We start from the raw sequence: 17,527 nt of genomic DNA, 5'->3' as shown, positions 1-17,527 counted from the left end.
CCAGAACAATATAAATGCTGAATGTGTTCAGCGATCAGATGAAGGAGAGGGGAGCGTCTCTCGCACAGTGCCAACAGGTTCACGCTGCGCAAGAAGTGTGTGTTTTTATTTTGCTTCCCATGTACGGGACCGTCAATACTATCCCCGTGTCAGTTTGGAGCTGAACTGCGCCGACCCAGCTGATACACAGCTTAATCAGCTGAGTGTCAGCTTGAGCCTATTCTTCTCGCGTGACGCGCATCCAGCACCAAAAATACAGTAAAAATGTTGTTTCACATCGTAGGCTACAAGCCACATAACGTGGCATTGACATAAGGCTACACATTATGACCATATGAAACAACAATAATTTTATGTTTTTCCTCTTTATTTATAGGTTAGATGTAGGCCCTTTTATTATTTTTAGCCCCATATTATATCAATGATATATATTTCGCAGTTTAAACTTCGTGCTTCCTGTTTCTCTCCACCCCAGAATGTCTGTCCAATGAATGAATGACCTCAGATCACGTGTGGTTTTGCTTCGTAATGCTGGTTCACTTGCAAAAGGGGCAATATGAAAGTGGACCACACCAAACAAAAAAAATCAAAACTCTATTTGGTCTGGACCAAAGCAAGTGCACTAGCGGACTTTCCCAGTGTGAATACACCCTAAGTAATAATTCTGCGTGTTGTACTAACAAATGAATAATTTAAAGTGATCTATGGGTAGTGTGGGATAGACCTACATTTAAAAAATATGTAAGAGAATCAGAGCAATATTGAGTGAATCTTTTAAGTTTTGACACTGTAGTTTATTTATACATAACCCGATCATTTTTTTTCCTCTTTCATTTTCTTTTTACCAAAGACTGACGTTGTCAAATTGTCGTTACAGTAAAGGCATTGAGAAAAAATCCCCTCAAACATGTGATTCCAGTTTCACTTTTACTGAGGATGGAATTTTTGAGATGAGATAATTTGTGCAACAGCAGAAAGTTGCTTTCATATTGTTCCTCAAAAAGATTTCTAGAAGTGTATTTCATTATAAGCTACAAGCATTAATGTATACTACTAACACCCTGGTTCAACATCATGGACACTGATTGATGCAAATTGGATTATAATTATTTCATGAATAATGAATAATGCAGATATTTGAAATTGTGAATTTGTACATTTTTAATAGAAATGTATTGGGTTTTTTCATATTTTTTTTTTTTTTTCATTTTTTGTCTTGGACAATTTTCTTGTCAAGTGACCCATGGAGACTGCTCATGCCAATGTCCACACTTGTATCACAAATTGAAAGATTGTAGCACTTAGCCGCTCCACTATACCCCTTTTAACATGAACTTCATTATTTGAGTTATATTTTTTGTTGCTTACATGTTGCTGAAGGTCCTGTTTCTTTTTTCAGTATTGCTTATACATTTGAGTTAATGTTTTTATAATAATAAAAAAAATTAAAAGAGTTATATTTTCAATAAACTTGAAAAAATAAAAATAAAAAAAATTCCCGTGCCACACTCACATCCTCTTCACCATGTGCTCGTGGGAAATGAAGAAGTTACCACACTGAAGTTACGGTCGCGGCTAAAGGTTAGCTTTCGACCCAGTTTGTCAGTGTATTGTCTGACTGTGTGTTTGTCTTTTGTTTGTCTGACTAGGATTCCTGGTGGGCCATGCCGGACTTTACCAAGGTATAGCCATGTTCCTGGTGGCCTACTTCATCATCGGCATGACAGTGCTGTCAGTCTGTGCCATCTCCACCAACGGAGCCCTGGATGCTGGGGGAGCCTATTGTATCCCATTTACACTTTGGAAAAAACATTGCATTTTAATATTCTCAAGATAAGGCCATTACATTTTACAGTATTACATTTTGCTGCATTCAAGTATTAAGTATTAAGTAAACTTCCTTTACAAAGTTCTTACATTTTTCGATTGCCCTTTTAAATATTTTTTTGAGAGGCAAAATGACAATTAAGCACTTTTTGATTTTGTTATTGAGCGTATATACATACAAATCTATTGTTTCATTATATCATTGTGAGTTTATTAATGAGAGTTTATAATAAATGTACTTTAAAAGTACCTACAATTACGTCAGAATTTCCAGTATATGCAGTGACGTTGGCAGTACATTTTATTTTGAAGTGGCATTATACAAAAGGTATAAAAAAGACTTATATTTAACTAGGAAAATCCTGGGGTTACCCTGTAACCTTACCACTGACATCTTGGTCAATATAACCAGAGTACATACTTGATTTGTAGAACTCCTTGTTACACTAAACTAAACAAAGACATTGTGTTCAGGGGAGTGTACAGTATGTAGCATTGTCTACAGCAATGGGGCCTAATTTGTTCATTAACTAACTGCACTATAAGCCAGTGTTTACTACTTTAGATAGAGGAAGGCTTGTTTTCGCTGCCAGGAATGAGTAAATGGCCCCCAGTCAGTGCTGTTTTATCAGTCAGGACCAGCTATTTCCATCATTTCCCATTGTAACATGGATCATCTGCAGTCATTGTGCAATCCAGAAACAAAGTTGGATGAAATGAATCTATGTTTTTTCATATTTACACACTCTATGCTTGGTAGGACTTTTAACTGTGGTCACACTTTCCAACTAAGATCACCCTAGACCTATTGCCTATTATTATGGGTTATGTAGGGGTTTCATTATCATTGGACAGAGACAGGGTACCAATCCTTTAACTCTTTTCCTATCCTAACCCAGACCTTTTTTAATCTCAACTAGACACACACACACACACACACACACACACACACACACACACACACACACACACACACACACACACACACACACACACCACACCAAGTATACTTTGCCTTGACATTACTCAGACATGATCAGCCGAGCGTTGGGCCCAGAGTTTGGGGGCAGTATCGGCATCATGTTCTTCCTGGCTAATGTGTGTGGCAGTGCTCTCTTTGTGCTGGGTTTGGTCGAAGCCGTTATGGCAACCTTCGGAGTGCCAGAAGGTGAGTTCAATTCCCCCCCCCCCAATCTCAATCGAGTTTGCAACTTTAATTTATTTCCCTATAACTTATCTCGATAACTTTTTTTAATTGCTTTTATGTGTAAGTCGTATACAAAGCATAGTGGTCCTTCCATCTATAGGTTTTACCTGCTTGTTATTTAAGAAGGGCACAGCTGACATTTGGCGAGAGGCGAGGTATTTGGATTTTTTTGGGGGAAACCAGACCACCACACCCAGAGAAATTCCACAAAGGGGAAACCTTTTAATTCACACAGAAATAGGAGTTGTTTTTCTATAGTTTGAGTTGTGGTCGTCCATCTCAATAAAAGGTTCACTCAAAATAATAAAAACAATCCATTTGTGTTTAGGTCATCCAGACACTAACATTGTTATGGAAGGTCACAGATTCAGACAATTCTACAGCACGGTCCTGGTGAGAATAACCAGTCTAGTCAGAAAAGCTTACAGTGTTCTGAAACTGGCTGTTGAGAAGATCTGCATTGTGAATGTGTGGAATTATAAAGCAGGAGGTTTCTAGAGAAGAGCATAAAGCTCAGGCAATGCTCCCTGGGTAAATAAGACAGTTGCACAGTAGTTAGACTGCACACGTTATTGTTTAGCCCTGTAAAAAAGCTACATGGCAACGTTTTTACATGCACTTATTAATATAGACATATTCTGTCAATCATTTCTCTCTACCTACTCATTTAACCATGTTCCTGTGCGCTTCTCATGTTATGCTTGTTGTCTGCAGTTCTTCATCGCTCATTTGAGTTATTTTAAATGTTATGTTATCTTAAATTCTATTTAAATGTCTACTGTATTTGATCTCATAGCCCTCCTCCTGTTCCATTAAGTCGATTGTCAGGCTGCAATTTGTAAACTTCTTCTTGGTGACAAAAAAAAATTAAAATCACAATCTTCCCACCTTTTTTCTTCCTCCATGATCTTTTACCTTCCCATCCCATCCGTCCCCCCCCCTAGATGTGTCTCTGGTTCCGTCTGCGTCCCAGGTGCTGCCGTCGGGCTACTGGTGGAACCTGCTGTACGGTACGGCCATCAGCCTGCTGTGTCTGCTGGTGTGTCTGGTGGGGGCGCACATCTACGCCAAGGCCACCTTCCTCATCTTCCTGGTGGTCATGTTTGTCCTGGGCACCGTCTTCATCAGCTTCTTCGCGGTGGGCCCCCGCACCATCGTCCTGCCCAGCCCCCCCCCTGACTCCGGGCCCAACGGAACAGTCGTCACTACGGGAAACTTCACCGGCTTCAAGCTGGACACGCTGATGGGGAACCTGTGGGGTAAGGAGGATTTGGTTTATTTCACATACAAACAATATAAAAAACATGTAGTGCTAAGACATTATAAGTACATGTGTGGGTGCAGCAGAAACATGTACAGGCTTACATGGAAACCACACCCAAAACAACTTTTCATTTAAGAATACACAAGTCAGACATGTTGCATTTATTTGGTTCTAAAATGACATAACGTTAAAAAAAAATACACAGCGCAACATAATGTGGTAAATGAACAAGTCCCAACAATCCCACAGGAGCGTTTCGTCATGTGGTAAAGTTTAGCTTTTTAATGACTGCAGAGGCAGGCTAACGCTATACCCTTGACTACTATATTTGAACTAAACTAACCTGGATGAGTGACCTTTTATTTGCCCCTTTCTTCATAAAAAAAAACACACACAGTGTACATCAGCTCCACTATTCGCGTATCAAGTTACATTCATTTTATCCTTCCTCCTCACCCCTTTGCATTAGGTGCAAACACTCTGATGGAACCCAGGCTCATATGTTTTTTTGTTTTTTTTAAGTTCACAAAGTTTCTTGCACCTCCGTTCTTGAGCTGGAGAGTTTAAAAAAGTTAAAATATTAACCTATTCCTTTGAAAGGGAACCTGAACCTCTGTGGCGGTGGTATGTGCTTTGTCATGTTGTTCTGAAATTAAATTATATTTTTCTGTGAAGTTGGCAAAGGACAGAAATTCTGTCTTATCAGTAATTTTGTACATATTCACTTGGTTCTTAATGTCCATGTTAAACCAACCCAAGTACTCCCCCCCCTCTCTGTTTGCAGGGATTTATATCCAAGCAGCACATGATTACTAAGCTAATCGCTGTAAAATGGGCACACACTGCAGGCCCACGTGAGAATTATTAAACAGTCAAGCTTTGAGTTTAATCCCCAGATCTGAATATAAATGGCACAAAAACACACACAAACCTGTCAAATTAGAAATTAAGAATATTATGAAGTCCAGAGAAGAAAGGACAATCATAATCACAATAAAAGCTATAATGATATGTTCCCCAATATGTCAAATCACAGTGTAATGCCTCGTTTCCACCGAGTAGAGCGGGTCGGATCGGAGCGGTTCGGTCCGGGTAGTTTGGCTTTTCATTTGCCAAAAGTTGGGTAGGGTACGGTTTAAGCGCACCTAACCGCTCTGAGCCGCTCCCGATGTCAGTACTCCTCCGTAGGGGTACTAGCCGCCTGAAAGCGGGCCGAAACGGCGGGGCCGTCATTTGATTGGTCAAAATAATCATTTCCGCCATGTGTAGTCATCTCGGCAAGAGTGAAGAGAGTCTTGTGTATTGGCGAAAATGTGAGCACAGCAATGTTTACTGTGTGGTGTTTTTCCTCGTCAATAAATTAATCAGTTGGTTACACTGTGTCCCACTAGTCACGTAGCTGCCGCAGCCAGCGCTGTTCTCTCACTGTCTCTATCAGTTGCAACTTGCACCGAGCCGTCTCTGTGTTTTCGCCATAGATAGTAAGTAGGCTAGTAAATACACGCTCACAACAACACGGGGGGAATAAATAAAGAAACGGCTGGTTTGACCAAGCAAAAACGAGAGTTCGCTGGCTTGCGAGCGCGGCACTGTTTATTGTGTGGTGTTTTTCCTCGTCATTAAATGAATCAGTTGGCTACACTGTGTTCCACTGCTACAATGTCACGTAGCTGCCGCAGCCAGCGCTGTTCTCTCACTGTCTCTATCAGTTGCAACTTGCACCGAGCAGTCTCTGTGCTCACAACAACACGGGGGGAATAAATAAAGAAGCGGCTGGTTTGACCAAGCAAAAACGAGAGACCGCTGGCTTGACCACAGTTGTTTCACAGCCCGATAGTTTAACCCACATTCTGGCGGCGGCTATCGCAGTCCAGCCTAAACCCCGCCCCACCAGTAAGGGTAGGGTCCGCGGTGGAAACAACACCGAGATTCTTAAAAGTGAGCTGTCCCGCTCTGAGCCGCTCTGATCCGACCCGCTCTACTCGGTGGAAACGAGGCATAAGAGAGCCAAAGGGGCCCAAGTCTACTTTCTCTGGTTATGTTTGCATGATGTTTCATCCCATCAAACTTTTGTATAGAGTGCCATATTAATACAGAACTGGTTTACATCAACCCTCACACAATACAATACATTTTTACCTTCAATAAACAATTGAGCATGGTATTGTTTTAGGATTGTATTCTTGTTGGATCTTCCCTTAAAATGCTAGTATTCAGGGTTACACAAAAAATCAAGGGCAGAAAGTTCTGAAGTGTTAGTGGAAGTTAAAGGAGTTGGCCCATGATCCATGTAGGACAGGTTTGCAGGGGGAATGGTGATCAAAAGTGTTCTCTGGCAGATTGAGTGAGACGCAGAAAAGGCTGTGTAGCGAATGGGCTTTCTCGCTGGCTGTAAAACATGATGTAGTTTGGTGTGTGTGTGTGTATGTGTGTGTGTGTGTGTGAGCGAGCAGTTACGGAGGTAGAGTGTCTGCCAACAAAGCAAATTGAACTTCTCTGTGATAAGATTGATGATGCTGATAAAAGCACAACAACAACAATAGCAACAGCAAACTTATCTGTTGTCATCTCTCTCTCCCACCGCAGCCGACTACACCTGGGACTACACCACACACACTACCATGACCTTTGCCACTGTTTTCGCTGTCATGTTTAATGGCTGCACGGGCATCATGGCGGGCTCCAACATGTCAGGTAGGTGAGGGGCAGTGATTGTGTGTGTGTGTGTGTGTGTGTGTGTGTGTGTGAATTGTCTGAACAAACAGTAAACCCCTCCCCCTGTCTACCAGGTGACCTGAAGAACCCCAGCTACGCCATCCCCCGTGGCACCATCACAGCCGTCATCTTCACCTTCATCATCTACAACCTGCTCTGTGTAATGGTGGCCTGCTCCTGTGACCGGTCAGTAACACGCATGCATGCACACACATACACACACACACACGCTTTGACCCCCTCCCCTGCCATCTCATGATCCCCTCCCGGGTCTCATGAGATGTCAGCTGCCGTCCAGTAGTCACACACACACACACATACACACACACACACACACACACACAATCACTGCCCCTCACCTACCAGACATGTTGGAGCCCGCCATGATGCCCGTGCAGCCGTTAAACATGACAGTGAAAACAGTGGCAAAGGTCATGGTAGTGTGTGTGGTGTAGTCCCAGGTGTAGTCGGCTGCGGTGGGAGAGAGAGATAACATCTCCATCTCTCCAATAGAAATTACGATTCTGTCAAGCAATCAACGGACTGCAGTGTGTAGCTCTGTACTTTTGGGACAGTTTGGTACCCAAACGAAAGGGTAACAGAAATAGTTACGGCATGGTTCGCTTAGTCTGGTATCCTTCCTAAGTTTTGACAGTGGGAACTAAAATACCGTTCTGAATCAAACTGCAACGCTCAGTGGAAACAAGGCTAAAGACTCATATTTTTTGATGTAGTGGTAAAAAAAAAAAAAAAAAGCCAGGAACTGTCTTAAAAGCATAAATAATGGCGCATCACTTTCCAGGTCACCATTTTCATATAAGTGTCCCAGTTTTATGCTATGTGCACTGTAACCCATTCAGCTATATCATTTTCATCTCCAAACAAACAACAGGCAGTGGAATGAGGCACACAATTGAACATTAATCCACAAAGATCCAAACAAGGTAATTAAACCTTCGGCGTGATAAGAGTACAAGTGCGGAGCTGTAGTAGTGGATATATAGCAGATGGAATCTAATACTTAGTGACTATCAGATAATGCAAACAGGGTTCATTTTCTGCTTCAACACACAGATTTGGAGCATCACCAGAGGCCAATTTCAAAACCACCCCATTCCAAGCAAATGTATCCAACACCAGGTGTCGGTTCATCAATCTGAACAACTGCAGCATAAAGTGGACAAAGTAATAGAAACACACTACCGGGTGCAATAATGACCAGAGTGATGCCATTCAAGCCCCATTTAATGTGTTTGTACTTGTTATGCAAATGAGTAACAATCACTGTAGCGCAGCTCAAATTCAAATCCATCCAAATGATAGAGTAGCAGCAGCAACAGATGCACATGGGATCACTCTGACAACTGACCACACTCAGTCAATGTTTCATGTTTATTCGTGATGGTTCTTCTGAATGTCCTTCCTGCCACCACTCAACATCAGCACAAGATCTACCATAATACAGACAAGGACACTAAAGCAATAAGTGGGCAACTTTAGGGGACTTTAAAAGAAAACAATTTAAAAAAGGTTGTTGAATGCACATACTTACTATCACTTCTTCTACATTTTTCCGCCTGACAAAGATTGTGTACACATTGTAACACGTTGTCATGTTATAAGCATATGCTCAAACTTGAGAGCAGGGGCTTTGAGAGTAAAACTGAGTGAGAGGGAATTATCATGCGCCTTTGTGGATAATAACATTCACGCAAAACCATTTTACAAAGCCATTAACACTAATCGTTTGCTCGTGTGATTATTATTAAGTTTATCAACCTATAATTTGTGTGCTTGGAATTTTTGTTTTCTAATCACTACGTTATGTTCCATCGTGCGTTCAGTATTGAGACACAAATACCGTGTAACTTCATAGTGATCAGAAAACCTTACTTGAGGGCTTGGCTTTCTGGATGTGAATTCTGACTTAACATATTGTGTAATTGCAGACTTGTTAGTATAAGGCTGGGTATGGCTGGATTTGTCCTCCAAGTTTGAATGGAATCATTAGTAACAAAGACACCACGTCCTCCCATGTGCCTTTTTTTTTCGTCCCAACGTCACCAGTGATGAGAAGACAGTAAAAGTCATCAAGGTCTTCAATAGATCTACTAGCAGAGCCATTACAACACGCATGTGTCTCAAAAAAGACCGATCCAGATTGTGTTGAGCCTGACAAGCTTTATAAATGACATTCTCATGAACAGCCAGGTATTCATTCATCCACTTATTATTGGCTGTCCATGATCTTCCATAACAGCCCTCAATATTTTCCTTTTTATACTTAGTGTATTAGTCATTTGTGTTAATTTTCTTGAACTGCAACACTTCTTCATTATATCCGCTTCTATTTTCTTCTACAGACCAACTGCCACTACTACTTCCTCTGAAAAGTCTATATTTGGAACACCTCAGGGCTTGAAAAGTGTCTCTGAAAAGTGTGTTACTTGCTCCTTTAGTAGAGGATGCGCTGTACTTTTTAAACTACTCAGGCTTTATTAAGTGTTAGCATGCAGCCAACAGTCGCAGGGATAACTTTTCTGTCGGCCTCACACTTAACTTAACTCTTGAGGTTTTTCTATTTATTTGTCCTCCCTCCCTCTCTCAATCCGTCTCTCTCTCTATCCGTCTCTCTCTCTCTATCCGTCTCTCTCTCTATCCGTCTCTCTCTCTATCCGTCTCGTGCTGAGTGCCAGAGTTCAGTATTGATGTAGCTCTAAAGCAAAGTGTTGCCAGGGTGCTAAACTGACATGACAGGGCTATAAAAGAGCATGGGAGATCGATACGGCCATCATTTACCCTGCCGCACTGTCCTCACTGCGTACACCTTCCACACACACACACACACACACACACACACACACACACACACACACACACACACACACACACACACACACACACACACACACACACACACACACACACACACACACACACACACACACACACACACACACACACACATGCTCTTAAACTGATAAGGGACTTTCTCCGCCTCCGCAGTACTCCATCTTGTGCCCTCCAGTGTCATCCATACTACTTGTACTTTATGTTGGTGTGTAAAATAACTTGTGTCGACTCTGCTATGTTATTGAATGAAGGCCCCTTCTCACATGACCCACAAAGGTGCCTCACATGACGTGTGTGTGTGTGTGTGTGGGGGGTGGGGGTGTATGTGTGTGGGTGGGTTGGTGTGTGAGTGTGTCTAATCAGCTGTGTCTATTAGTTCCTACAATCTCCATTTATTGGGTCAATTGTAACATGTGAGCACAATGTTGCAATTCAGTGTGTGTGTGTGTGTGTGTGTGTGTGTGTGGTAAAACTGGTTAGGAAGCAAGCAGAAAGGTTGACAGTTGGCTAAAAGTATTGCTTGAATAGTTGGAAAGTCCACCTTCAACCTTCAGTGCAAACTGACCAAACCTCACCAAACAGTGAACGCTCAAATGTATGAAAATATTTTCACGGCCTGTGGAAATCGAGATCAATATTGTCAAATAACATCTAGTTTGTAATCAATTCAAGTAAACACATAACATGAAGGGGTGAAGGGGTACCTGCATTCATCTGACAGGGCTGTGGAACCACTGACAGTATGTAGTCAAGTGTGGAGAATAGATGGATATGCATTCACCGCAATTGATTTGGTATCAAACAACTCAGAGCGGGGTTTGAAGTCCATTGAGGTGTGTGTGTGTGTGTGTGTGTGTGTGTGTGTGTGTGTGTGTGTGTGTGTGTGTGTGTGTGTGTGTGTGTGTGTGTGTGTGTGTGTGTGTGTGTGTGTGTGTGTGTGTGTGTGTGTGTGTGTGTGTGTGTGTGTGTGTGTGTGTGTGTGTGTGTGTGTGTGTGTGTGTGTGTGTGTGTGTGTGTGTGTGGGGTGGACAATTGAGGTTGGAAGTGATCACTATCTGGACACATGACACATTGGGCCTGTGTGTGCTTGTGCGTGTGTGAAAATCAATGGATAATTGTTTGTAACATGTTGTACTGATATGGCAGTGACATGTGATGTCATGTGCATTAAACATGTTTGTGTGTTTGTGAAAGAGTGAGCTTATGCAACTATATGTGCAAGGCTTCTGTGGAAAATCTGGTCACATGACTTACTGTAGAAAGGAATTTAAATAAAAAAAGTCCTCGATAATGGGGCAGCAAATACTAAAGGGAAGTGTGGGGTAGGAAGCGAAACCTGAAGTTCCTCAAAGCTGGGCATACTATACCAATTCTGACGTACAATAGGCGTAAGGTCGCATGGGGTGTAAAATTATGTTTTATTGGTTTCATGCCCGCGATATCGCTCCCTCTCTTATCTTCTGTTAGCTCGGGGTCGGTTTATTAGTCTGACTGGAATTGAACTGATATGAGTGTTATCTTGCTGGAGAAAATGAATATTAATTTCTCAGAAGCCCGGGGACTTTGATTTTGTGATTGACTTTTGTTTTTTAAATGCTGGTTAATGTGGAAAAAAACAAGAAAAGCTATTAATTTTAACATACATCTTTTATTCTTTTGGTGTTGCTTCGGTAGCCTCATATACAGTAAATCATTATTTTGTTCCACATCTTGCTTTAGGAAGTTTAAGCGGAATGTTCTGTGTTGCGTAAATGGAACTCACCATGTGATATTATCTCCTTTGCATTTTAATGTCTGGAATTAACTGCTTTCACTTCCCCCGGATTAACACAATGGGTTTATTGTACAGTGTTGAAAACAAATCCCCAGGCAGTATTCGAAACATTAACTCACAAAAATTAACATATTGACTGACTGACCAAACTCCACTAACAGGAAAGGATTATGTGGGTCAATAGTGAGGGTGACAGGACCCACTGGTGAACATCTATTTCAAAATCCAGCTGTCTTTATCTAATGGCGGAGATAGGAGCTTCTTTCTACGTGTTACCTGTTTGTAAGCAGTGTGCTGCAGTGTATCTCATCTTCCGCTTGCAGAAACATTTTCATTCACCGCCGTTTCTGCTACATTAAGTCAGCTCACTCCCAGGGAAAATATTACCAACAATGGCTGAAGTGCATCATAAAACAGTATTGATTTTCTGCAAGGAAAATTAGAGAGAGAGACCAATATTCATCATGGGACAAGTATTTTAGAAACATCAATTCACCAAGTGCAAATTGTTCTTGAAATGAAGGGGAACTGGGGTCGTCCATCATAAGATCGCATAGCTATTCAAAGAAAGCGCTTGTAAAAACAGAACCATTACGTGTTGATTTTTCTTAAAAATAAAATGGCTAATCAATATGAAGAGAAACCAAAATCTTGAGGTGAAAAATTATCCAATGGACATTTACCACACTCTGACACCCAGGCATGTGGCTGGCAGGCAGGCAGCAGGTTTGTTGTCATTAAATGATGCAGGCAGACAGGCTAACCAAACGATCCTCGATTAAAATATGACTGCTCCTATTAAAGTAATCCTGTCGTGTTATGGCACCAGCACACATTATGAGTCATGGCAGTTCCCTAGTACAAGCCTCCATACTCCAGGGTAAAAGTTACCGATGGCAGTATCTCATTATTATGGGATGTCACTGCAACTGTGGGTAGGCAGCATACTGTAGCATTGTGTGTGTGGAAATCTGTGATTTTACTGAATGATGGCTAACGCTAACCTTCAACCTTTTCATTTGTATTGTTTATAATACATAAAGTACAATGTAGTTGCAAGCAGATATTACATTGTTAAGTGATTACTAGTTCAACACTCTTTGCTGACTTTATCGGGTTGTAGATGCAATTTTAAAAGGGTAAAATTACAACTTCTTCCCAACAATCTTCACTCGATAACCTATGAAAAAGTGAAAACATGTATTAAGAAATTTTTGCAAATGTAATAGATTATAATAATAATAACTATTATTTCATAGCCATATAAATATAAAATCAATTAGTGCCTGCGGCTTCACAGGAGGTCAGATTTTCTGACCAAGTTACTCATAAATATTCCAACGTAAACACTTAAGAAATCTTGTCAGAAACCATCCATCCTGTCTGAAAATTCAGTGGCTGTTGTAATTGCCTGGGTTGTCCAAGGGGTGGCAGTGGTGCTCTTTTCCAACCATCTCCTCTCCTTTTAAAAGAGAAGATTTAGAGTGACGACCTAACTTTTACATACTCAATTGCTACCCTGTTCAAATAGTAGTTCTGCATAATTACAGTTGTTAAAAGGCAAAGCAGTTGCCACTCAGGAAGGTGGTAGAGTAGCCATTGAAAATGATTGTGCTGCAGGGTAAGGGTACCTCTATATAATGGCAGTGTCAGTCGGTGTGTGACTGTGTGTGTGTGTGCTGATTTCACAGCATGGGTGCCTTCGCTCATGTGCTGTGCTGTGGAGACGGTGTTGGCTCATTATAACACAGGAGGAGGTCACTTAACCCAGGGCTGACAGCTTTAGCCGGTTCAGAATTGGTTTTCTAAAATAACCCCTGACATATTTGAACAGCCACTGCTCTACCATTATGTCCTGTAAAGTGGAGTTCCCGGAGCTCATGGATTTTTCTTGAAAATCATCGCATTTGAAAGTCATACTTTTGCCTTTTAATCACACACATTTGAGAAAAGCGTTGAGTAGGTAATGCCACTTCTTTATGGCACGTTATGGAGTTTTAAACCAGCTCCACCGTGTGAGATTGAATTTGCAGATGCACTGAAAGTAATGATTGTTTTTTGTTTTGTTTTTTGTAACTCAACCATATGAGTGTATTTACTGCCTAAAAGCTATTGACAATTATGTTTAAGCCATACAACTGGTTGGTCACTGTTAATAGAGTAGCTGATGGCGATGGTGTGTTTTGAGATAATCGCTGATGATATGCCACTGTGGGCATAGAGGGCCGCTGCTGATGGCGATGGAGGCTGAAGAGATGTGAGTTAGGGAGAGGAATCTATTAACCTCGTGCGACCAGCTAGCCAACCATGACAGATTGCCCTGTCTCTACTTTATCAAGCTCTTTTAGTGGTGTGTGTGTGTGTGTGTGTGTGTGTGTGTGTGTGTGTGTGTGTGTGTGTGTGTGTGTGTGTGTGTGTGTGTGTTGGATTAGGAATTTCAATCTACACTTAAAGCAACAGTGAGCATGACGACTCACTCTGCTGCACCACAGGTATTTTCTTTTTTTATATGTGAGTGCTGGTTTCATTCCTGGCTATTAACTAACATATCCAGTGTGTGTGTGTGTGTGTGTGTGTGTGTGTGTGTGTGTGTGTGTGTGTGTGTGTGTGTGTGTGTGTGTGTGTGTGTGTGTGTGTGTGTGTGTGTGTGTGTGTGGTGTTGTCTCTGCGTGATTGACTTCTTTTGTGTGTGTGAATGCACACTCTACGCACCCCTTGTGTGTTTTCCACAGTGCTTGTGCGTCATTGACCTGTGGGCTAATCCGCACCGTGCTATAGAGGCTTTTGTATTAATAACTGACTTGATAATTATATTAATTTGAATCTGCCGGGCCTTCTTTTGTTGTGCTATCTCTGACATGCAGCCGCGTGAATGTGCGTGCGATCCGCGATTCCGCACACCCCCTGAAGTGAGCCTCTGTCTCTCATCTGTCGCTTTCCACCCCAACCCACTCTGTACACACACATACACTCACTCATGCACACACACACACACACACACACACACACACACACACACACACACACACACACACACACACACACACACACACACACACACACACACACACACACACACACACACACACACACACACACACACACACACACACACACACACACACACACACAGTTTGAATTCCTCTCACTTTTCCAAAAATTAACATATTTCGTCACACCACAGTTCATTTTTAGTCTCCCTCCTCTTCAAACATATGCTGTATTTCTGCTTTGTCTAGTGTCTTTTCACCCACGCATTGTCTACTCCCATTCCCATCTTTTGCGATTGTATATTTTGTCCCGTCCCCCTCACTCTGATTACCCTTCAGTCACATACTTTTGTTTACTTTACAAACACTGCAGCAGCCAGAGGAAACAAAGTTAAAACAAAGTAGAACCCAGGTGTCAAACGTTGTTTAGGTGATAGTTTATACACTAATTCATAGGCAAAAAAAGACATGCAGAACGTAGCTTAACATCAGGATGGATGGATGGATGGATGGATGGATGGACATTTATAAAACCGTTTAAGTGAATGTACATCTTGTCTTTTACTGTTCCGGAGGTGCAAATTCAAAGTAGGTATGAACATGCTCATGGTTTTTTATCTACTCAAGGAAAATGTTTGCTTCTCCCTCTCGTTCTGTTTTTGGCAACAACAAAAAAACCTTAGGAACCCTGTGTGTTCCAGCACAGTGCGTCATCCCCCTCATTCTTAACATCATTTCCCCTCGTTTTCCAGCGTCCACACACTGTAGTCATAGTGAGAGCACAAGGTCCAGCATCACTTCTCCTCCGCTCGACCTCACTCCTTCCCTTCCTTCGTCATTCCTCCTGGCACTATCACCCCACAGCAGTATTTTGGCTTCCCTCTCTCCTTTCTGCCTCCTCTCCTTGTCTATCATCCATCCATCCATCCACCAAGCTGTGCTCCCTCCTTTTGTTATTCACCCCCTATCTCTCCACTGCAGAGATTCCAGTCACTTTCACCCCCTCTTCCCTCTCTCTCCCCTTTCTCACTGATCTGCCTGTTTGTTTTTTTTATGATGGGGGGGGGGGGGGGGGGGGTAACAATGGTGGCAGTACAGGCCAAGTCTTCAATATGTGTCATGTCCTGTGTGAATTAAAGGTGAAGTCAGCACGACTGCAGAATGCTTGTTGTCCTAATCACTCTTTGTCAAAATCAGTGAATATCTCCTCATGATCCACAGTGTACATTGCATGCACCGAAAAAAGGTCCAGTGTTAATGTAACCTGCCATGTTGCTAGCTACAGAGGCCGGTCCAAGCCCCTTTTGTTTACATACCCTTTGTTTATATACCAGTTTATATAAAGCCTAAGCTGTGTATTAATGGCAGATGTATTTCAGCACGCACACAGTACGGACAGGTGGTGCATCGTGAGGAGATATATTCACAGATTTAGACTAAAAGTGATTTTCACATCAAGCGAATTCCAGAATTGCTGACTGCACCTTTAGGGGATGGGAGGGAGAGGCACTGGGACAGAGGGCAGCAAACACAGGAGAGAAATGGAGGACTTGGGTGACAGGGATGTTTAGATATTGGGCTTTTTTATTTAAAATGGGTTGTCAGGCACTTGGTGTTATCCATAAACGATACGAGGCAGTTTATTATAATTGATGAATACCTCACCTGTCGTTTATGGCAAGCGCTTAACTTCTAATGAGTCCTAACATCACCTCTGGGCTAGCCACTGTCTTCTGTAACTCACTGGTGTCCCTCACTGATGTTTTCACTCATCTGTCTTTCTGAAGAAGTGAAATGAATACTGGTTTACCATCTACATTCTTTCTAAAAGAAACTTTCATGACTTTGAAAAAGTGATATGATGAACCATTTGAGGTTCACAGTTTATTCTTGACATTGGAAACCTCATTTGAGAGAGGAAACTCACCACAAGGTTAATTTAGTAGCTGCTCTTTGTAGCTTTTGATTCTAAATGGCTTATTTCTCAGCAAATGGAGTTTGCCCGGTTGTCATGAAATGTAAATGGAATCGATTTTTTCCTTCGTGTCCATGTTGACTTGAAAGCTGAGGTTTAAATCTAATTTTATAATTTAATGACAGTCTGGCAATTTCCATTTGCAGAGCAAATTGAACCATAAAGGAAGATGTCTCTAGCTCACTGGCCTCATTTTTTGTGTGCTGGTGATATTTACCCCAGAAGTATCTTTTAACTGTAAGAAATTGTGTAAAGCTTAACACATAGATATGAAACTAAGCATGATGTGAGATGGTTTTTACGATGACTGAAGTCCAAAGCCATTCTAGCTGTTGTGTGAGGCAATACATAGGAACACTGGTGCTATGAGCTAAATGCTAATGTCACAATGGCAATGCTAAAATGCTAATGTTTAGCATTGTTTTGTAACATGTTAGTTTGCACAAAACACAAAGTAAAGGTAAGGGTGATGGTAATGTAGTATGAATGTAGTTATGAACCAACATATTGAACAAGTGGAAATTTCACCATGATGGGAGAAGATTGAAAAAGGGAAATGGAATGGAAGTCAGAGGATAACCAAAGTTATTACAATACACCCCGAGGGAGGTCATGACTGTCTGCAAAATGTTGTGCCGCCAGTCCCATCAAGAATATGTTGCAATATTTCACTGGAAAGGTGAGAAGTTTTGAGGCGGAATGAGTAAAGTCAGTGGATCATTCAATGTATCCTCTCGGGACCATGAATGTGACTGTACAAGTCTGTACAATTTCATGGCAATACATCCAATGGTTTTTGTGATACGATTCAGTCCGGGCAAGGTGGACAAACCACATCATGGCATTTTACATCCCTTGAGCCACACCTATCATGGCCTTTTCCTGAGGTTTGTCTGACCGTGAATTGCTATCACATATCAGT

General features: G+C 41.8%; 1 protein-coding gene across 1 annotated transcript in view; it reads left to right on the top strand.

The window, feature by feature from the left end:
* The window catches only part of LOC307248775 (solute carrier family 12 member 9), a 76,716-nt gene that overhangs the window by 3,751 nt on the left and 55,438 nt on the right, over window positions 1-17,527 (top strand). The window contains exons 2-6 of the mRNA XM_080025274.1: window positions 1,650-1,784; window positions 2,858-2,995; window positions 3,979-4,293; window positions 6,885-6,992; window positions 7,088-7,199. Coding sequence (XP_079881400.1) covers window positions 1,650-1,784; window positions 2,858-2,995; window positions 3,979-4,293; window positions 6,885-6,992; window positions 7,088-7,199 — 808 coding nt within the window. The remainder of the gene's footprint in view (window positions 1-1,649; window positions 1,785-2,857; window positions 2,996-3,978; window positions 4,294-6,884; window positions 6,993-7,087; window positions 7,200-17,527) is intronic.

This window comes from Ammodytes marinus (genome assembly GCF_949987685.1).
Source record: "Ammodytes marinus genome assembly, chromosome: 3".
NCBI classification, from domain to species: Eukaryota; Metazoa; Chordata; class Actinopteri; order Uranoscopiformes; family Ammodytidae; genus Ammodytes; species Ammodytes marinus.
Note: the sequence above shows the minus strand (reverse complement) of the source record. Positions and strands in the feature narration are given on the sequence as shown.